A 23,011-nucleotide genomic window follows, 5' to 3' on the forward strand; every position below is an offset into this window, starting at 1 on the left:
AGATGGGGAGACCTTTTGGAATGGAGCGAGCTCTACTCCCACTCGACGAGAGAGAGAGAGAGAGAGAGAGAGAGAGAGAGAGAGAGAGAGAGAGAGAGAGAGAGAGAGAGAGAGAGAGAGAGAGAGAGAGAGAGAGAGAGAGAGAGAGAGAGAGAGAGAGAGAGAGAGAGAGAGAGAGAGAGAGAGAGAGAGATCTGAGTAGGAGGGCCAATATTCTAAGCGAACGTCCTCCCGTGGGCGCGGTGATAAATTCAACCGCTTCTCATTCACGTTATACGAATCACTGCCACCTATGTAGACGTAGCTTACTTTTATGACAGAAAATCTTAAATTGTCGGGATCCGTTTGTTCTTTTCGTTAACAAATTTGAATTCAGTGGTTTAACTACCACGGAAAGGTGTTTGGTTTATTTATAACGGAATCTGACAGTTCACCGACATGTCTAGAGTTGCTGATGTTTCCAAAATCCGGCAGGAGAGAATGAGGGAGATCAGTTTGCGGGTGAGTTGCTCTCTGATAAACCAAACATTCGGGCTTAAATGCGTGATAGTTATTATCAAGGTAGCCTATTAATTGGCGAACTTCGGGGCAGGGGAGCAGGTAGGCCTGTGCGCATGTTAGGCTGCGTGCGGATGTGTCAGGGCTGCTGGAGGGTGTGTACAACACTCCCTTCGAGCTTATTCCTTTTTCAAACGTTTTCTTTCCATTTTGGGGCTCTGAGTCACCCTGAAACTTTCCAGTGTGCGTTCGTGAGTGCGCGCGCGCGTGCGTGAGTGCGCGCGTGTGTGTGCGCGCCACACACTTATTTATTCAAAGTTGTGCTTGTGCTTAGGATGTCCGTTTTATTGTGGAAGAAAGATGTATATGCATACCTTGTCTATACTTCAGAAAAATAACACAATAGGCCTACTAAAAAGTATTCAGATGGAAATGCAAAGCCAGCTGTATTTCGTGTTGCTGATAACTCTGGATTTGATCTACTGCTATGTAATATTCTGATGTGTGTGTGTGTGTGTGTGTGTGTGTGTGTGTGTGTGTGTGTGTGTGTGTGTGTGTGTGTGTGTGTGTGTGTGTGGGGTTGTGGTGTTTGTGTGTGTGTGGGGGTGTTTATGTGTGTGCGTGTTTTTTTGGGGTGTGTGTGTGTGTGTGTGTGTGTGTGTGTGTGAATGTGGCGTGATGGTGAGGTATGTGTGTGTATGTGTACATCATGCTATATGATCAAAATAGTCCCATGTTGCATTACATAACTTTATATATATATATATATATATATATATATATATATATATATATATATATATATATATATATATATATAATATTGCCCAGCTGTCGAAACTGCAGAATATTAAACTATCCAAGCGTTGCCATAGAAATGTGTGTGGGCTGGTGTTACCTCGCAGTTGTTATATTGTCCCGAATAGAGTGGAAGATTTAGAATTCAACCTCAGAAAAGTCCTGCAGGCCATCCATTCCATCTGTCCCTTTCTCCCTTCTCCCTGTCAGACCACAATGTATTGTCCTATTACGGTCGTTTACAATATAGTAACAGCCAAAACGTTTTGATTCACATTTTTATTTCATTCCCATTTTACATTTCACATTAAATGACTACAGCTAGCAGTGATACTTTACGCATGCATCTAGCTGTGATGCTTTACACATACATCTAGCAGTGATGCTTTACACATACATCTAGCTGTGATGCTTTACACATACATCTAGCTGTGATGCTTTACACATACATCTAGCAGTGATGCTTTACACATACATCTAGCTGTGATGCTTTACACATACATCTAGCTGTGTTACACATGCATCTAGCAGTGATACTTTACACATGCATCTAGCAGTGATGCTTTACACATGCATCTAGCAGTGATGCTTTACACATGCATCTAGCAGTGATGCTTTACACATGCATCTAGCAGTGATGCTTTACACATGCATCTAGCAGTGATACTTTACACATGCATCTAGCAGTGATACTTCATGCATGTATCTAGCAGTGATACTTTACACATTCATCTTGCAGCGATCATGTACACATATAGAAACTCAGTGATAATCTGGGCCAATAGCACAGGGCCTGCATACAGCCCACGTGCGTAACACCCACACTGGAGCTTGGCTGGTCACAACGTTTTTCCCCTGTTTTTTTTTTACTGTTGTGGAGCAGAAAGGAACATTTGATAGAGCAGTTTTACTACCAACACCAAACCAACATTTCAAATGCTCCTATGCTTCATTTCGATGGGACCAGGCGATGTACGTTCTCTTGTTGAGGGTAGGGTAGTGTACTTATGTATTTTGACCAGGGTATAAATATTGACCAAAGATGGCTGTACAGGGAGGATGGCTGCTGCCTGGAAGCCCTGTCTCTGGTGCAGGCCTACACATAACACCGATAGCAGTCGTGAATGGCTTTAATGTGTGCTATTCGCCCAGTAGCCACCATGTTTAGCCAGGAATGATTTGTGTTTAAAGAGCCAATGATTACTACGGCCCACATTTCTTAGCCAGCCTAACTTCTCCTTTTATAATAGTTCATGTGATGATCACAAGACTCACGGCCAGACGGCTGAATGGTAGCCTTCATTCCTGAAGAAAAACAGAAAAACATCTATTGTGGAAGGAGAGTCGAAATGTTTATGCACATTATCTTCTGTTGACAGGGGGTGGGTTATTTGGAGATGTATTTTTATGATTCGCCAACTTTTTGAGTCAGATACACTATTATCTAGTCATCTATAGTCTAGGCATTTTAAACATGTTTGCTGTTGCTGATGAATTTATCAAGCCATTTCAGATTGTGCAACAGCCCATTGTGTGTACATTTGTCTGCTTGTGGTACACCCCTCCCTTTTTGTGTTGCCTTGGTAACAACTTCCTTTCCCTACTGCCGCTTTGAAAAGAGGAAGTCTTAGCGGGCTACTTCCTCTGCAGGATACAAACAAAGATTCAGCTGTCAATGCTATATCATTTACTGAGTGTGTGTGGATGTGTGTGTGTATATATATATATATATATATATATATATATATATATATATATATAATCATTTCAACTTTCAAAATGCCTCAATCATTGCCATACAATTACGATTATCGATCATAGATGTGAACATTTTGTACCAAAAACATTATGGCTGATAAAATGTAATCTTATCTTATCGAATATATCATCTACCAGTAAGGACACGATGGGCAGGTCTGACTTGGGACCATAAGGAGGTAATGGAGCCTTATGGACTGACTACGGCTAGCTGCTGGCAGGGTCATGTCCAGAAACATTAAGCCACAGTCAGGAACAGGAGGCCCGATCCAGAAACATTAAGCCACAGTCAGGAACAGGAGGCCCGATCCAGAAACATTAAGCCACAGTCAGGAACAGGAGGCCCGATCCAGAAACATTAAGCCACAGTCAGGAACAGGAGGCCCGATCCAGAAACATTAAGTCAGGAACAGGAGGCCCGATCCAGAAACATTAAGCCAGGAACAGGAGGCCCGATCCAGAAACATTAAGTCAGGAACAGGAGGCCAGCGTCCACGGATTCAGCATCTCAATAGACAAGACAGGGACCCAAACAACACATTGAAACACAGATGAGTGAAGGGAAACAAATTAGTTTCTGAAATATATATATTTACATTTGTGTAGGTGCTACACCATGTATAGCTCAAAAGAATGATTGGGAGCCAATGATGTAAAGGAGAATGTACTTGAATTATCCAGGCTGGACAATGGACCATCAGAGTAATGTGTCCTACACTAAACAAATACATGTTTTAATAATGAGATGTTGATGGCAGTAGTTGAAAAGGCCACCCGATGCAAACGGATGACTCCCTATTCCTTTGTATGTAATTAAGGGCTATACATTTTTGAATCATATGTGAATAGCTGTGTGTGTCACCTGCTATAACAATAGATCGATTACATTATGAGAGTAGAAGGATTTAAAGTGCATACTGGTTTCTAAAATGGCTTGGTTATTTGTTGTCTATATAACTCCTCATGCTTATCATTCCAGTGACAGAGAGCTGAAAACCTTTTGCATCCTTCTAGAATAAGGAGAAGGAGCGCATGAGGGAGCGAGAGATCGAGGCCCGCGAGCGAGAGTCCCGCTACAGCAACGGCCACCTGTTCACCTCGCTCATGGTCTCAGGCACCACCCTGTGCTCCGCCTGCAACAAAAGTATAACGGCCAAGGAGGCCCTGAGCTGCCCAAGTGAGTAACACCAGTTCCTCGTTACTGTGTGTCTTGTGCGACGCATGTTCATGTTTTACCCTGAACCATGGAATGGCATTGCGATGCACCAACCAACGAGTGTCTAAAGGATGAGCTGATGTATCAGTCTGAGGTCAATCTGAAGGTGGTTTTGGATCTCCAACCTAAACCGTAGAAAAGGGATGTTGGTCAATGTGACCCAAAACGACCCATATGAGCATTTTTCTTGTCCAGCACCCCTATCTGCTGGTCGAATAAACCAGCAATACTTCAAGTTTCTGGTTTCTGCAAAAGCAAAATGGATGACATTGACTTCTACCTCAGTGAAAAATGTTAATTTGAAGAGATAGCTTTTGGCATTAAAAAACCTGGGGTCTGTTTTATATGACTGAAGGCTGCAATGACATTTAGGATTATCAAGTTGATCGCTATATTACTACAGGAAGTTATCATCATTTATGGTGGCCTAAATTGACTTGGGTGTAAGCTAGCTCACTCTTGGCCGTACTTGACCATTAGGTTATCTGCTAATTAGATCACTTTCTGTAGGACTACACCCCCGGTGTTGATCATTTAGGTAGTCTTTAATGCCCTCTTTCATACAAATGAGGTCTCTAGCTTGCGTCAACAACCCTCCGGTCACTAATTGCATCTCTTTCTGTAGGGCCCCCATGCTGATCATTTTAGGAGTCTTTGAAAATCCCTTTGTCCACCTTTTACTATTGATTCCATTCATGATTAAAAAAGATGAATGTTCAAAAGAGTGCAGAGCAACAGTAAGAATAGTTTTTACTACGCTAAAACTTGTATGAAATATGTTTAGATTTTGAAATGGCTTTGTTAGCTTCTCTTTCTTGAGAAATGTTGAGAAAGATATTTCTCAAAGACACAAAAACAAAGCAAAGAAAGCTTCACGCTTGTCGTTCCTGTGTTCCTTTTCTTTTCTTTCCAAGCATGCAACGTCACCATCCACAACCGCTGTCGAGACTCCCTGCTCAACTGTGTCAAAATGAAACAGCGGGTATGAGACAATGCAAATGATCAACCTTGAGCTCGACTGCTTCTCTTCCACCAGTAAACTCGTCTCACTTTTGACTTCATCATCTTGCTTATGTTCTATGAAAGTTAATAATCTCTGTCAACACGCAGTCTTGTGTTGCATAACACTTCCTGTGATCTGTCTGTTAACACCTTGCAGCAGCAGAAGATGGTACAGACGCGCAATAACTCATCCATGCAGAACGTCAACCTACGCACTAAAAGTGAGTCCTTTTTTGACACATAGCATTCACGCTATGTGTCATTCAAAAGGGACGCCATACCGCCCAGTTCCTTTAAACTGTCACCATAGCCGATTCCACATCAGCGGCGACCAACTTTGCGGTCATCGTATCACGCCCTGTCCCGCCTGCTCACTGTTAGTAGACCTTATTGCTGTCTCATGATAAGACACTGATAAAGTGGGACAGAACTACAGCAAGTTATCTATAATAAAATAGAATAATATTTTATTCTATATTAGACCAGGCGTCAGACCCCCTGACCGCCTGGTCTGGGGCCCCCCGGGCAGTCAGGGGGCCCAAGATTGCCCGGGAGAGGGAAGTCTTGGGGCCCCTGCTGGAGCTACTGGCCCCGCGCCCCGACCCTGGATAAGCGGTTTGAAGATGAGGATGATGAGGAGGAAAATACAGTAGAAGCAACACGGAAAGCAACTCCCCTCTGTGTTCCTCCGCAGCCACGGTGAGGCGGGAGCGGCCCAGCTCAGCCATCTACCACTCAGACAGCATCCGCCAGTCGCTGCTGGGCTCGCGGAGGGGCCGCTCCACCCTCTCTCTGGCTAAGAGCGTGTCCAGCAACAACATCGCCGGGTGAGTCCTGCTTTGGGATCGTCTTGTCTTCTAGCTTAAGGGGGGCAGCTCCAGTGGGCCTTTTAAGGCCCAATCCCATTTCTACTCCTTCCCCTTCCCCTTCCCCTTCCCCTTCCCCTTCCCCTTCCCCTTCCCCTTCCCCTTACCCTTACCCTTACCCCTCCCCCTTGTTTTGAAGGGGTAAGGGATAGAAATGGGATTGGGCCTTAATGTTACTCCTCATACTGATGCTTTAAGGAAATAGAGCATAGCATAGAATCAAATAATTGTCTTGGGCACATGACGGTATCGATCGGAAGGTTGATTTCAGGCATCTCTGAATGTTGTGTGTGTATGTGTGCCCTTTGGCTGTAGGAACCTGAATGAGGACTCTCCGATGGGCTTCCGCAGGATACTGTCCCAGTCCACCGACTCGCTGAACTTCAGGAACAGGGCCGTCTCTATGGAGTCACTGAATGACGAGGGTAGGTGATAAGACCGCTGCCACCTTTACCAACGACTACACATGAGAAACCCCTCAAACGGTCCAAAGAACAGACAAGCGGACCCAGTATATACTGTACCTGCGGGCCACAAACAGTGGTATGTAATGCAGGGTTAGAGGATGCATATCCTTCATCGGTATCCCATCAACACACAGCCAGAGGGCAGAGTCACGGTCAGTTCCCAAACCGCCGCCGCCGAGCAACGGCCATTCTAGAGGGTGGGGAGAGTGGAGCAGATCTGATTGGTCGATGTTCAATCTACTGTGCATGGAGGCAATATTTCACGTTTTTCCGATTTGTTATGATTTATTTAGATTTTTAATGTGATTTTTGATATATTAAAGAAACAATCAATAAATGCAGACTTCAAAGTGATCCCTGGGGAGCTTACATGCATAAAGTATATCGCTAGTATATCGAGGAAGGCGAGATACAAGAAAGGACGTGCTCTCCAAGTCATTAACATGGGGGTACTCACACATAGCAAGGTGTGAATAGTGACTCGTACAATTTTTTATTGCAATCCAATGCGCCTGGCTAGAAGTTACATCACTCAGCATTGGACGAAACCACCAATGTTTCGAAAGAAAAAACACTCGTTATCACGAGTTGGTTGATCTTTTGCTATTAGTCAACCTGGCAGAAGAGCAGCTATAATATACAATATACATAGTTAAATAAAAACATTAATATACAGCAGAATACAAAAACAAATATTAACAACAGCAATTTGCAAAATGGCCAGACAGTCAGGGTATCCTGAGCTTGTCTTTTACATAGTTTTACTTTAAATATGGCTACAAAATAAGTGCTTACCCCTGTGAAACGTCCTGTTCCATTCTCAGTTGTGATGGTGTTTCTGGTTCATCGGAATCCAACACGTGACTCAGTATCCGTCTCAGGCTCAAGTAGATACTGCTGACCCATGACATTTTTACAGACAATGTTTGCAGTGGCATGGGACTCATGGGCTTGAGATGTCCAACATTCATTGAGCAGTTTACCAGTCGCAACAGAGTAGGCCTTCTGACCGATCAGAAGACTGCGCTTTTCGTAAGGCGGGCCTTAAAGAGACTTAGTGTCTCTGACAAAGTATGAAATAGTGGGAGAATAATAAGGTGTATTTTTAACATACAATTTTATTAAAAATCATATTGCAAAACAAGGCCCCCTTCAATATACATCTCCGACCCGGCTATTAAACTTGGTCTTGAAAGACTGAGGGTAGGGGTTTGGTTTGATTCGCTACCCCCGTGTTGTGTTGGATACTGCATACTTCCTCATAGTCTTGAACAGTCACAGTTGCTATCACTTGTGTGGCCTGGCTGTCACGTGAGTGTACGGTTATCAGAGGCCAGCTAGAAGCGAAAAGAGACAACCTATTGAATCTGCTCGAAGGAGTCGAAGATAATCGATTATGTGAGATTCAATTCATGGCACATAATTGTCTGATGCCTGATACACATTGATAACTGTTAATAACATTATTATGAGTAAATCGAGAATTTCTTGATTTAAAAACAAGCCCTGGTTTTGCAGTGTAACACATGGTTTCCAGCGACGTGTTTCCATGGCAGTACTCCTGTTCTTCAGGAGAGGCCTACTACGTGTCCATGCTGGAGGAGCTGGACATCGAGGAGCGAGACTTCGAGGCCGACTCCTGGAGCATGGCGGTGGACACCAGCTACCTGCAGGCCCACCGCAAAGACGTGATCAAGAGGCAGGATGTGATCTACGGTGAGGGCAACGCTTCCCCCTCTGCTTCTCGTCGTTTCTTTGCATGCGTGTGACGCATCCGGTGATGGTTACAAATGGAGGGGAGCTCATGTCTTGGACCTCCTCAGAGCTCATCCAGACGGAGCTGCACCACATGCGCACTCTGCGCATCATGGACCACGTGTTCCGCCAGGGCATGCTGGAGGACGTGGGGCTGGACCCGGGCACCGTGCACGTCCTCTTCCCCTGCCTGGACCAGCTGCTGCTGCTGCACTCTCGCTTCCTGGCGCAGCTCATCCTGCGTCGCAACTACAGCCTTCAAGCCGGCTCCACCTACAACTTCACCATCCTGCAGCTGGGCGACGTGCTGCTGGAGCAGGTGAGGGACCAGGGGCCACGATAAAGACAAGAACTTAGCTTTTTCAGCGGTTATGTATGGATGGATGGAAGATCTTTTGAGCTTTATTGGAGCGCAACTACGCTAAATCCAACCTCATGTGAAATGTGTGCGCGTGTTTGTGTGTGTGTGTGTGTGTGTGTGTATTTGTGTGTGTGTGTGTGTGTGTGTGTGTTCGTTTGTATGTGTGTGTATACGTTTTTGTGTGGGTATATGTGTGTGTGTGTGTGTGTGTGTGTGTGTGTTTGTGTGTTTGTTTGTGTGTGTTTGTTTGTGTGTGTGGGTTTGTGTGTGTGCGTGCGTGTGTGTTTCTGTGTGTGTGTCTGTGTGTGTGTGTGTGTGTGTGTGTGTGTGTGTGCCTTTGTCCACCAGTTCTCAGGCCACTGTGCAGATGAGATGAGGAAGACGTATGCAGAGTTCTGCAGTCGCCACCTGAAGGCTGTCAAACTATACAAGGAGCTGCTCGCCAAAGACAAGAAGTTCCAGTACTTTATACGGGTAAGTATTGAGGCAACCATTTTGAATACATGTAATTATGTTACATGTACACCAACACGTATGGGTTTCTGTCATCCTCAAGGTGTGATGTTTTAAACGATAGCTCCAGTTTGCTTTGGGGATACTCTCCCCCATCATGCTGTGTTTTTCCCTCTCTGGGTTCGGTGTAGCGGGTAGGTCGAGGGAACCTCTTACGTCGGCATGGTGTCCAAGAATGTATCCTGCTGGTCACCCAGAGAATCACTAAGTATCCCGTCCTCCTCCAGCGCATCCTGGACAACACTAACGGTAAGGCTGCACTCTGACGCCCGGCCAGAAAACACACACATGGTGTCCAAGAATGTATGGTGTCCATGTATGGTGTCCATGAGTGCACTCGGGTTCCCGTGTCCACCCTGTTTAGATTAACATTCATTCCAAGAATGGTGTGGTGGGACTTATTTCGCATGATATAGGATGTTAAAGACAATGAAAACACGGTATGTTTTGCTGTGAAACAAACTTTTCTCCCTATTCTCTCTGATAAGTGCACAGCGATGAATTAATCAGGAGGACAAAATGAGCTTCATCATCACTTTGGATGGGGAAGCTTTGAGCAATGTTTAAAGTCCTGTCTGCCCGCTACCTTCCCTTGGCCTGCAGACAGTGAAGAAGCGTCGGTGCTGGCCCAGGCGCTCTCCTCCATCAAAGAACTGCTCAGTTCCATTGACAACCAGGTACGCTGCTTCAGAAGGATTATTATCAAATGTATCAAAAACATATGTTGAATAAAGATCAGATAAGATCGTGGGACTTCTCGCCTTTATTAGTCCCTGACAAAAAGAAGAAACTAGAAAAGATATATACACCATATGTCAAAATCATTGATCGTTGAGGTGGACGTAATTGAAGGTCCATTTAGAAAATAATGTCAGTGTCAGTCTGTATCCTCACTAATAACTCTTAAGGCATTGGAAAGGTGTGGAAAGGTGTACTCAATTAAAGGAAATCCCCAATCCAACCTCATCTCTGTGTGTGTGTGTGTGTGTGTGTGTGTGTGTGTGTGTGTGTGTGTGTGTGTGTGTGTGTGTGTGTGTGTGTGTGTGTGTGTGTGTGTGTGTGTGTGTGTGTGTGTGTGTGTGTGTGTGTGTGTGTGTGTGTGTGTGCGTGTATGAGTGACCCCAGTCCGTTAACCCGGACTGAGGTCACTGCAGACCTCTCCATCCCCTTCAGAGTTATTAGTGTGAGTGCCGACATATCATCCACACCAGTGACCCCGTTCCTCCACCCCGTGCGCCCCCAGGTGGTGGAGCTGGAGCGGACCCACAGGCTGCAGGAGATCCAGGCCAAGCTGGACCCGCGGGCCGAGGCCAAGGTCCGGGACGGGGGCGTGTTCCGGGCCAGCGAGCTGCTCCGCCGCAGGCTGGTCCACGAGGGGGCGCTGCTCTGGAAGAACCCGGGGTCCCGGCTCAAAGGTACGGACCCCCACACCCGGGGAATCAGCCAGGATGTGAAGCAGCGTCCTAAGATTTGCAAATGTCGATTAAATACGCCTAACGCTGTGTGTGTGCGTGTGTGTGTGTGTGTGTGTGTGTGTGTGTGTGTGCGTGCGTGTGTGTATGTTTTTTTTGTGTGTGTGTGTGTGTGTGTGTGTGGAAACACAGATGTGCAGGTTCTACTAATGGCAGATGTCCTGGTTTTCCTGCAGGAGAAAGACCAGCGGTACATATTCCCAATTCTGGTAAGAAACTCTAATCTTGATCTCTGTTGCCTTTGAACAAAACGATACCAGAAAGGATCCGCAAAACTGTCGCAAGCAAAGTAGAAGTAAGACTAATTTATCCATCCCTAATTAATAAGTCTCAAATCAATGACTATTGAAGATTTTGGGGCGAAAGTAGCTCAGGAGGGAGAGCGGGTTGACTGGTAAAAGGAAGGTTGCTAGTTCGATCCCCGGCTCCTCCTAGCCGAGTGTCGAAGTGTCCCTGAGCAAAACGCCTCACCCTAACTGCTCCTGACGGCCTGGCTGTCTCCCAGCGTGGCCGTCGGTGTGTGAATGTGTGCATGAATGCTTGTAAGTCGCTTTGGATAAAAGCATCAGCAAAATCCCCTAAATGTTAAATGACAAGGGCTTGCTCACTTCTGCCTTCTTATTTTCTCTCTCGCCTCCTTTCCTTCTCCCTCTCCTTTGATTCCTGCCCCCCCCCCCACTCTCTCTCTCTCTGGCTGTTCAGGATAAGGACAAGTCTACCGTGCTCTCCCTTCACGGGCTCATCATACGGGACATCGCCAACCAGGAGAGGGGCATGTTCCTGATCAGCGGCTCTTCCCCCGCGGAGATGTACGAGCTGCACTGCGCCTCCAGGGAAGATAAACACATCTGGAAGCGGGAGATCCACCACGCGGTCACCAAGTGGGTACATTCTCCCTCTGTGTTTGGCTTCAAGGGTTATATGGGTCACGTTGGAGAGAGAGCAGATAAGAGTGGAAGAGCGCCACATTTTAAACATTTTCAAACCCAAAAACATCCCCTCGCTCTCCATTGATAACTGTTGGCTTCACACACCTTGAATTGACAGGTGGTTTCCATTCAGTGTTATTCTCACACACTATGGCGTTTCTAACCAATTACACAAAATTCCAGTCTTGCTTACGGCTAATTCAAATGCATTGCATCACCATGAAAGCCCCGAATCTAAAAAAAATTCTTTTTTGCTTGCTTTACACTAGAAAAAAACCATGGGGATTCCAGGGGCATCTCAAAGTAGCCTAGTCCTTCTAGATAGTCATTCTGGCCAGAGAATAAACCATTTACAAACATAACAAGACTGTTTACCACTTCAAGTGAATTAACCTATCCTATCTCCAGTCATATATATGTATATATATGTATATATATATATATATATATATATATATATATATATATATATATGTCTGTCTCACTTGTATTAAATTTACTCTGAAATAACTTCAATGGAACTTTAGATGTCTGGGGATAATAAACTGCGTATTTTTGTATATTTATGTAAAGCATTATGAAAAAATTTGCATGCGCAATAAAGCATGCAAAAAAATGTGTCGCGCGCCATGCATGCATTTTCCCTTTCCCTCTGGCCTAAGCCCCGGATATTTCATAAACCTAGAAACGCCCCTGCTCACCACCTGGACCTTATACCTGTCTCATCTCGGATTGCTTTGCATTGTGTGCAGGCAGGCGGTGTTTCTGTCTGACTCTTGTATCGATTTCTTTATCGTGTGTTTGTTGATCACTTTGAGGTGATATGGCCTAGGCCTCATAACAACGATAAAGACTGTCTATGAATAAGCACCCCGTGTGTGTTCCTTCACAGCTGCCCTTCGCAAGAGGAGTTTCCACTCATTGAGACTGAGGACAAGGCTCTTCTGAGAAGAATCAAAGGTCAGAAATCACAACCTAAAATTGTATCATACATACTGTGTATGTAAAACATGTAATATATGCAATGTCTTTGATTTAACTCACAAAATACAGTTTAATTTATCTACATCCAAAGTCAAATCTTTTTAATCAAATTGGCTTTAAAGTTGCAATGGTGAAAGTAGATACATCACCCTTATAAATAGGTCACCAAGATTTCTAGAAACAAGTTTGTCGTTATGCGACACATTGCCAGTAGATGGCAGGGTCTCCCTATATTTACAAATGAGTGTGTGCATAACCACATGTGTCATGAAAAGGCTTCGGTACATGTTAACACGAGTCGGTGTTCCCTGTCTCCTGTCCATGCCTCTGGTTGGAACCCTCTCAGCGGACATCCAGCAGAAGGACCGGGAGGTGGTGGAGCTGCTCCAGGAGCGGGTCACCCTGTTCTCCGACCTGGCCGAGGTGACGGGGGCGTGCGAGGTCCCGCTGCCCATCAACACGCGCAACCTGTTCAGGGCCAACACGGCGCAGGCGCCGCGCGCTGAGAAGCTGCTGCTGGACTCCATCGCAGAGGGTACGCAGTACGCACACAGGGACGGGGACTCCACTGCTCCAGGGGTCTGGGCCAGGGGTCCACAACCCTTACTGTTCCAAGGACCGGCATGTTCGTGGAGAAATTGGATGACCGGTAGTCAATTGTGTTCCCCTAATTCTAGAGCAAGTCTCAGGCTCCCTTCACCACTGCAAAAATATTGAATCATACAATTAAGAGAGAAACACAATAAAAGTCACATGAGACTTAAATAAACCCTCAGAACAATTCACAAAATGTTTCCCTTTTTCTTCACTACAAAATAGTGCATGGATTCTATGTGTTGGAGGAACTAACACGACTCATATAGCCTAAGTTATAAAATATGACAAAATAATTTATTTTCGGGTCCACGACCGGCTCCGGGGGGGGGCTGGGGATCGCTGGTCTAGGAGGGACACCTCCTAGACTCCTCTTTTATCTTCTGTTGTCTCACCTCTGGTGTCACGTCGCCCCCTAGTGGACATGCTGAGCGAGCTGCTGCTGGGGGTGAGTCTGGACATCCCCCTCTCCTACGTGACCGACTGCCCTCACCATCACATCGGAGCCCACGTCATCAGTACGTTCATGTGATGTGCTCCCGTCTGATGACGTAAAGAATGAGATGTGGAGCAGCCTAACCACACGCCACACCTTAGTGGTTAGGAGAACAAAGGGCTCTGAGTGACTGAAGTCTTTCCCCATGTTCAGATGGTCAGGAGATGATGGCCAATGGGGAGAATGATTCCTCCGCCGTGAAGGTCGGTACATGGCTGTTCAGCTTTCTGTCCTGCAATCCTTTGCTTTCCTTTTTATTTATTTATTTGTATTTATTATGTTTACTTTTGAACTTAAAGTAACGCATTAAAGGTTTATTACATGGTGTTTTACCCGTGGCATTGAATCCTAAACTGTGCTTGAAATCCTCAATTTTAGTTGAAGCTACATTCATATCTTTCGTTTCTTTTGAAGGATCATAAGCAGAATCGAGACAAGCCCCGGAGTGAGGTAAAGTGGTCAAGGCTTTAAAGATGTGATTTAAAGACAGTCGTTGTGCAGAGTGTTATCTGGAGGGTTGAGTGTGGTGCGTTCAAAGCCTCCCCTGTTCCTCTCTTCCAGGATATCTGCCATCGGCTCATGAACCTCAGTGCCTATCTTCACGCTCTTCAGGTGGGTTCTCTGGGATCTCGGGGGGGGGGGGGGGGGGGGGGTGAAACGTTTTCTACAGTTTGTGGATTTTCTTCAAAAGAGAAAGAGAGAGAGAGATGACAGGTTTTAACTCCATCACTAAAGCGTTCCCTTGCCCCTCTCCGTACCCCAGGGGGCCGTCATCAAACAAGACTCCATCCTGGAGCTGTGTCTGTGGCAGGAGGGCCCGGGGGCGGGCTCCCACGCCGGCCGGCTGTGGCGCTCCCTGTCGCGGGAGGCGGGCGCGGGGGACGGCGGGGCGGGCTCGGCCCTGGGGGAGCTGGCCCTGCTGCAGAGGCAGCACAGCCTGCTGCAGGAGGAGCTGGGCCGGCTGCGGGGGGCCGAGGGCCGGCTGAGGGACAGCGAGAAGGCCCGGGCCCAGCTGGAGAGGCAGGTCCGCGGCCTGGGGGGCCCCCAGGAGGGCCCCGGGTCCACCCAGCAGGTGGGGACGATGGAGGGTTCTCCAAAGGCTGGACGATGATAGTCCATTATTTGGTTACAAGTGTTTTATTCTGTTTTTGTGTGGTTACCGCGCGTCTATTGATTTCACATATGGGGGTGAAGTATCGCCCTATCAGTATGGAGTGTATACCTTTAAATAGGGTTGGGGTTGAAAAGCATTGGCTTTAGAAGTGTACAGTTTTAGCTCGTCAGCAGTATGAATGGAGACGAGGGTTTCCTGGATTTCCCCTAGACCCATCCCGGCTGTTCTGGTTTGAAGTATTGAAGGCTTCCCTTGAAATTTGACATAAAAACAAACATTGCGTAGTAAATATGAAGTCAATTGACGCTTGCAATTGACGCTGCTTAAAAATCACCAAATTTTTTATATAATCCTCACTCCAGCTAGTGCCCCCAGAACACTGGAGTGGGTGATGTGTTCTGACTAGGATCACTCCTAAGACTGCTCCGGGAGCAGACAGTCACTGAGTCCTCAGCGGTCTGGAACGAGTGCTTGAAGACCAGTTGATCCTTTCCACAGCGCTGCAGACGTTTACTGCACTGCAAGGTCCTAGTCCCAATTCCCTTATTCCTAGTCCCAATGTCAAACCCCTACTTAATAATGATCTATTAGTTATTACGACCCAACAATGTCAGGAAGGTTCGTTATAGTTGACAAAGGATCAGAATCTTTCATAACCAAACAATAAAGGTAAATGTTTTACCTTAATTGTTGAGAATTTGTACTTTATGATTGAACCAACTAGTCACAAGAGAGTACAATGAACGTTTGCCAGTTTGCAACGCCAAACGTAAGTCGGCAACAGTGCTACTTGGGAGAGTATTCCAAAGCCCCTTTAGTAGATGCATTTTTAAGTGCATTTTTAGTGGCGGCTGGCCAATAGAGAACACTACGTTACAGCCCTCTCTGGAGAAAGTGTATTTAGATTTTTCTTTTATAAATGTATAAAGAAAAAATAATTACTTATTTTAAGTATGTGTGCATATAAAATGCACAATAACGTGTAACACATATAATATAAATCATTAGTTATGGTGGGGAAATTAGAAATCTGGTTATTGGTATAACAGAAAAGCCTGGCCTACGACCCACGCAAACTTTGGCAAGAAATTCATAATAAGAGAGGTGAAATGTCTCAACATATTCAGGGTGCACCCACCCATTTGTTATGACATTAGATACAACCTTAAGTGTAAAACTACTCCCAATTAATTATAACCTCTATCTTACCAACAGTTGACGATGCATACATTCAAGCTAGTAATTAAGTGACTTAAGTCAATTAAGTATTAATTCATTATTAATTTAGTATAGCACCTTTAACCGAACAAGATTTGCAGAGGGGTTCACTAAAGTAATTTTGTCTTTTAATTAGACCGTAACACACTGCCTGGGACATGAGCCCAGTCAGAGGCCTTCAGCGTTGCAGTCAGGGCAGTGTGGTTGAAATGTGATGCTTCGGGGACTTCACAGGCTCTTCCCTTCCGTGTTCCTCCCTACTTGAGACGATGGTTGTCGGGTTAGTTCTGTTAGGAATCCCCTCTCCCCCCCTGAATCCCTGACCAGATGATGAGGCCTGGTGTGCGATGCTCTTCGCCCTCGCCTTCACCACCAGCCAGTGTGGCCGCCCTTTGAGGATGTCAGTGCATCCTGAACCCCCCTTCACGCCCTCCTTTGTCCAAACAATGTATGATGAAGCCTTCCTGGAGGGTGCGTGTGTACCAGAGCCTGTCCTCATGGTAGCCACAGACCAGCTCCCTTCCATCCTCTCGGTCCATCGGAGCATTGAGCTAAGTGATAGGACAGCCAGGGCTGCACGGTCGACGCCTTGACTGGAGGTGCGTGCAGGATGCTGTTCAGCTCCCTTTGGACAGGCTCACGTGGTTCACCCTATCTGGTCTGCAGGGCCTGGAGAGCCGCAGAAAACGGTGTTGGAGAGTGCATGGAGGTAGCTGGGGAGTCGCACATGATCCTTCAAGACCTGGTGCTTTTGTTTGATAGATAGTTGTGGATCCCCAGTAAGATGTCATTGCCCTCTCCCAGAGGATAAACTCCTTTCATGTGTCAAAGTAAGGGAGCTTGTGTCGGGGCACTTCTTCAGCTGTGCCCACGGGAAGCTCCATACATTCACCCGCTTGTTTGGTGGGTGAGGGTACTGCCAGGAATGGTTGATGATGTGTGTGAAAGAACAACAACTAAGCATCAAGTATAAAATGACCAGCTGTCTTACGCATGCAACGTTTTTGACTGCGGATATTTCCAGGATTTCCCAGACGAGACACGTTTCATTCTTTATTAAATCCTAGAATATTCTGGAAAATAGTCAGGGGTATGGACACTAGAGTAATAAACTGTGTATTTTATCATGCGGCATTGAATAGAGTTAGAATATCAGCTGTATTTTGGAACATGTGGGACATTAAAATAATATTTGAGTGTAACTACTTCCTTCTATGTTGACTGAATTAGTTCCACTCGAAGCAAACTTCCAGAACGGACGAGCTGGACTCATGCCGGGACCCCCACGGCGCATTCGACGAGCTGCAGGACTGTAGTGACGCGGAGGAGGAGGTGCTCTCCGATGACGATGAGAGGAGGTCGTCTGGCCGCTCGGAGAGCCCCAGGGGTCAGTGTTCACACACACTGTTCACACACACTGTTCCAGCTCACACATGGTCCATCTGATCGTTATTATTACTGAATTAATCAATTATCAATGAGGATATTCTTACACTTTTCTCATGGTATTTGTAATACTACTCTATCAGCAGTGATCGCCTGCCTCACTTTGATTGATTAAAATGTGCTGTGGTTGAGTCTCATGGTTCTCATCTATTTGTTTGACAGCTGGCCAATGCTATGGATCAGAATGCATGAGAACTATCAGTCAAATCACAGTATGGTGTTTTACTGAATTATGCTATTTGACATACTTAATGCTCTACAAAGCACACCAACACACTTATTTTTCTTTGTTCATCTTTTTCTTTGAGAACACATATACACATACACACGCACACACGCACACACACACACGCACACACACGCACACACACACACACACACACACACACACACACACACACACACACACACACACACACACACACACACACACACACACACACACACACACACACACACAATAGACAAGTACTTACAGAACCGTTCAATCAATGCCTTATGTAAGGCATTGATTTTTGTGGAGGAAGGCACTGGCTCTTAGCAGTTGCACTGGAGACATGGCACTGTGTACCATGTCTCCTGAAGTCACATGGTACACATTGAATATTTACCCATTGTGCATTCGTGTTGCTTCGTATTCTTTCCTGGGATTGCACGCATCAAACGTCCTTCAGTCTTTCTGGATCTTTCTTTCCCTCTTTCTTTTTCTGGATCTCTCCAGAAACAATTGCGACTTCAGGGTGGTATTATATGGCTTTGGCTGCTTTACATCCAAGCTATGACAGACACTAGAAGTGTGCTATGAATCAACAATAAATGAACAAGATTAACATTACACCGATGAAATACCACCAATAATAAAATGAGTTGATGTGTTTTTCAGATCTTCAGGATATTCCAGAAGAGGCTGAAATTGGAGTAGAAATTCGCATGCCCAAAATGTCTGCCTGTTAAAAAGCCCTTCCAGACGGCTGAAAGCCCCTATTCTTAATCCTGTCCTCTGCACAATAGATGGGTTCCAAAGAGACGCAGCCCTGGAGGAGCTCCTCTTCTGACTGAAGTATGAGGTTTCATGATCTGCACAGGTAGAGTTATTTGTGCAGTATTTTCTAGGTTGTGTAATGTGTATGTGTCTTCATTTTGGGTTGATACTTCCAGGCGTCTCTGGTCTGATGAGTATGTGTGGTTACAAGGGAGGAATTGCTAGTAAAGGTTTTTATGCTGTTGCTAATGCTTTGTACTTTTTTGTGCATCTAATCAATGAAAGGATGAATAAGGGGAACACTTTTGGTTCATATCTGAAACATACTTAAAGGTCCAGTGTGTAAAAGAGAGGTGGCATCTAGTGGTGAGGTTGCAGATTGTAACCAACTGAATCCCAGGTGTCCTGTACTGGCCTGTATTGTGGAAGGTGCCCTGTACTGGCCTGTATTGTGGAAGGTGTCCTATACTGGCCTGTATAACCTGCTCCCCACGTAGATATAAAGGGCTGAACCTAAGGTAACGACAGCACAACGTTCCTCATTTTATTGGGATTATACACTAATCAAACCATACTTAGGAATGTTGTGTTTCCTATACTGCCATGTCCTTTCAGCTAGATGCCAATAAATTCTACAGACTGGACCTTTAAGATAAACCAAATATTCTGTATGATTTTGCAACGAAAACTATAGTACTTTGCACAAACATAAACAGCTGAGTTCCGTCTTTAAGAAATAATTCGCCCAACAATGTAATATTCTAAAATCCCCTTACCTACTCTTGAACCGTTTAAAATAGTCTACATTTAGGAAACATTATCAATTTTTTAGCACAAATGTGTGCGATTTGTAGATATCTAGGATTTCCACTGACCTGAAACCCCAAACGCCCTGCGTGAGAGAGAAGTGGCCCCAGGTCCAACCCCGCGTGGCCCGGAGGCAGGCTCTAGGTCTTCTGCATTGACCAACTGAAAAGGGAAAAGGGTTTCCATTTTGATTCCCATTCCGACATCTGGAAACGTAGCGCTGTGATGTCATGGTTGAAGCCATAATTTATACACATTTATATTAGGGTGAATTATTCCTATTTTATTGAGGTCATGACATTTTACTGTTATGTATGCATCCTCAAAACGTGAATGTAAACCAATAGCGTTACAGTTTAGAAATCATCAAATCTGAAACATTGATGCCAGTAAAACGCTTAGCTCCTGACTAACTTTATTAACTGGCTGGCCTTCAAGCTCTTCTAATCACAAAGAAAGGTGTTGGTGTCGGCTGAATCCTCTTTTCTTTGTAACTAAACAATATACGTGATGCTTGTCAGTGTGCAGAGTATCCTTATGTAACGATGAGGGCTCATAAGAAAACAAAATGAAAATATATTTTTTATATAAGTAGTCATGTAGAAGTTTTGCATGAATTTGCATGTTATTTAGTATATTTTAGCTCAAATACATTCAAGTTGCTGAAGCTAATACTTGCGAGCTATATTTGAATTGAATAAGGATGCAGTGAGGGGACATTTTGGGGGAATCTCTTTACACATCTCCCATCGTACTTGCTGTAGCTTTAATACAAATAATGGTAAAAACAATTAAAATATATTGATTGAAGAATGCTGTTTTGTTTTAGTTGAACATGTGGGAAATTAATTGAATGCCAAATGCCCAACATGTAGATTTGGAAGTATTTTTAATCAAGTATTTTAATCAAGAGGATAGGCGACTTTCCCAGAGAACCAGCTCAATAGTGATAGTGCAGGCTAATTCAATGTGAATATGGGTCCTGTCGATCAATAGGGATTATATGACCACAACCGGACAAGCAATTCAAATGTGAAACATACTTTGCAATACACATGAGCCATTAAACAGACATACTAATGAAGTGGGAGTTTCATTTATTTCTATAAAGTTTCTGTCGATTTTCATGCAGATGTTTTAAAGACCTACGTAGTGCCTACTGCTATTGTTGCTGCTATATATGCCACATATAGTTCATTCCGATAAGAAATATATTTATTGTGTTCTCTATCAAGTACAACTTTTTTGATTTATGGATGACATAATCAGGCTTTCAAATGTGTGTTCTTATATAGGCTATGATATTGGTTTTGGCTAAACCTAGAAACTCTAGCACAAACACAAGTTATGCTTTATATGTATATTTATATGCTCCTTTTCATTCAGTGATAGCTTATGCTGTTGCATGCTGTTACACACTGTTAAAGGATGTTACAGGCTGCTACATGCTGTTACATGGGGTTACACGCTGTTGCATGGGATTACACGCTGTACCCTGCTACACTGAGCCAACAGCGTAGCGTTGGCCGCGGCAGGGATGGTTTTCGTGTCATCGTGGCCATAAGGAATTTGAAAAAATGTATCCAAACATTCAAAAAACCAAATGATTAGCCGAAGCTTGAAATGATGTATATTGGGCAGCCGTAGTAGATTAGCAACAAGCTAAATGTAGGCTACTACGCAAGCACATGCCTCCCCCTCTCGCTTTGGACTGGTGACTGCATCGTGTAAACACAGAGCTCTTAATCTGATTTAAAGAGTGAGGAGATGGACGCAGACATTTGGGTTGACTGGGATGACTTCAAGTTATTTTATTCTGTTTGCGGTGCCAGCCGATCACTGCCGGTGAGACTAGTATTAAAATGGCGGCACCTCCCTAGCGAATTTGCAAATGTGTTAATAAAAATCATACAATCTATGCTTAGTTTAATCAAGTCTTTTTTCAGTGGCGTAAATATCGACAGTGCAACCGGTGCCCCCCCCGCTCGGAAGTCCTGTCCAGGGGAACACAAAAAATATTTGCACCGGGACCTATCACCATGATGTTACGCCACTGACTTTGTTTGTCATATAACAAGCAAAAAGCAAAAAGGCATTGAATAGAGTTAGGTCTAATAATGACAGTGAACACACGTTTTGCTCCTTTTGCCCCAGACGCGCCACTAATGATCAAAAAGCTCCGCCACGCTTAGCTTTTGTGCTCAGTGTAGCTCCGCTTCTGACAATAAAAGGGTTTCCTTCGATTATTTTCTTTTGCAATAATATACATGTTAACTAAGTGAAAAAATGTGATCACTGATGCAAAATAAAGAGTCAAATTTTGTAAAATTACAAGTATCTATCTTGTGTCTGTGTGAGATGTGGATGTTTGTTGATAAGTCAAACTTCCTTTGTTTCTAGGGACTTACAAAAACCTTGTGTGGTCATCACTACCTGGCTTGTTATGATGCTGTATCACCAGAATCTACTAATAGTCATAATTTACCATAATGGTTACCGCACTGAACTTGTACACCAGCGATAACTTTTGTCAAAAAAATAGTTTTCAATGCTGCCGGCTGGGCAATGAGATCAGAAAAGCGCTTTTATTATGACTGCCTGGCTATACTTTGGCCACCGCTTGGCATACTTTATCACCCTGCATTATATATTTACTGTATATCATTAATACGATCAGAGGTCGGGTTACTATTTAGGGGCAGACCTCAAAAATGAAATTCACACACGGGCACACGAGAGACAACACAAATACACTAACACTTGGACTTACATGCTCTCCCTTATTCTAATCCTCAGGACAATGTCAGCCAAGTGATGTCTATTAATATCCCAGCGGGGGCTTAGTGGGGAGCCATAACTGCCATCGCCACCCCCCCGGCCCTCCAGGGATTGCCCTAGGTGATACTAAAGCCTCAGTCCATCACTAGGTTAGCTCAGTAATAGGCAGGGCCACTTCTGGCGGGCCAGGTGATGGAGGCTTGGTGGAGTGGTGAGAGGGGTAGGGTTACAGCGCCAGGCATTCCTCTCTCGTCATATTGTTATGTGAGCATGCCCAGTTGTCCTTCCCCTGTTGATTCAGAGGCAGGGGCCCGGCAGTCTGTTCAGAGCACACGCTACTGAACAAAACATAAGGACTTATTTGAACTCAAAATACAAGTGAAACATCAACAAAAAGCAATAGTTTTTTAATAGAGTTATTACACATCAATCAAGAACTTGAAACAAAGAACCATCAAATCTGATGAACTCCCAGTACAATCGCTGTTCCTGACTAGAGGGATTATGGCCCCTTTCACACATTCATGTTGAAGATATTCCACCTTTGGTACGTTCCTGTGACCCTCACATTCTAAGATGGTACATTTAGAAAACCACTAAATATCCCACATCCACTTGCGTTTGGTTTTCACCTGTGACATTAAAACAGACAGTCAGACTATTAAAGCCCCAGGCAACACGCTCAATCCAAATTATAAGTACATACTTATATTTAACCATGTGATTAGGTTTGACCTCCCGGTCATCACCCACTTAAAACCCAACCCATGTCCCCGAGTTTTTCAACTATTTGACCAATCACACACTGCACACTCACTTCCTCTTCCTGTTTGAAATGAGGGACCCTTGAGCCTGACGGTATGCTTCTTGAGTAATGTGATATATACATGTGATATATATACTTGTATGTGTATATATGTATGAGATACACATACACATATTAAAAGCACAATGTTC

General features: G+C 44.7%; 1 protein-coding gene across 2 annotated transcripts; it reads left to right on the plus strand.

Moving 5' to 3' along the window:
• The first annotated feature begins 249 nt into the window (after positions 1–249).
• On the plus strand, positions 250–21,604 carry arhgef1a (Rho guanine nucleotide exchange factor (GEF) 1a). Of its 2 annotated transcripts, XM_060044088.1 has the most exons (23): positions 250–501; positions 4,069–4,231; positions 5,185–5,252; positions 5,430–5,493; positions 5,967–6,099; positions 6,454–6,563; positions 8,178–8,321; positions 8,429–8,679; positions 9,070–9,195; positions 9,366–9,483; positions 9,838–9,911; positions 10,478–10,649; positions 10,839–10,915; positions 11,409–11,587; positions 12,528–12,595; positions 12,966–13,154; positions 13,633–13,731; positions 13,863–13,912; positions 14,124–14,159; positions 14,271–14,321; positions 14,473–14,781; positions 17,272–17,428; positions 18,371–21,604. In XM_060044088.1, exons 1-23 carry the CDS (start codon positions 439–441, stop codon positions 18,439–18,441), a joined length of 2,772 nt encoding a protein of 923 aa, XP_059900071.1. In that variant the 5' UTR covers positions 250–438; the 3' UTR covers positions 18,442–21,604. The 2 variants fall into 2 exon arrangements, with proteins under 2 accessions (XP_059900071.1, XP_059900072.1); XM_060044089.1 differs by lacking the exons at positions 250–501; positions 4,069–4,231 and adding an exon at positions 4,238–5,007.
• Positions 21,605–23,011: the final 1,407 nt, after the last annotated feature.

This window comes from Gadus macrocephalus, chromosome 22 (genome assembly GCF_031168955.1).
Source record: "Gadus macrocephalus chromosome 22, ASM3116895v1".
Classification (NCBI taxonomy): Eukaryota; Metazoa; Chordata; class Actinopteri; order Gadiformes; family Gadidae; genus Gadus; species Gadus macrocephalus.

What these genes read in the sequence shown, in the direction of transcription:
- arhgef1a (XM_060044088.1), top strand. Translation starts at nt 439, where the DNA reads ATGTCTAGAGTTGCTGATGTTTCCAAAATCCGGCAGGAGAGAATGAGG. An exon ending in GGAGTCACTGAATGACGAGG is followed by an intron (nt 6,564 to 8,177) that starts GTAGGTGATAAG and finishes CCTGTTCTTCAG; the next exon opens with GAGAGGCCTACTACGTGTCC. An exon ending in GCTGGACTCCATCGCAGAGG is followed by an intron (nt 13,155 to 13,632) that starts GTACGCAGTACG and finishes GTCGCCCCCTAG; the next exon opens with TGGACATGCTGAGCGAGCTG.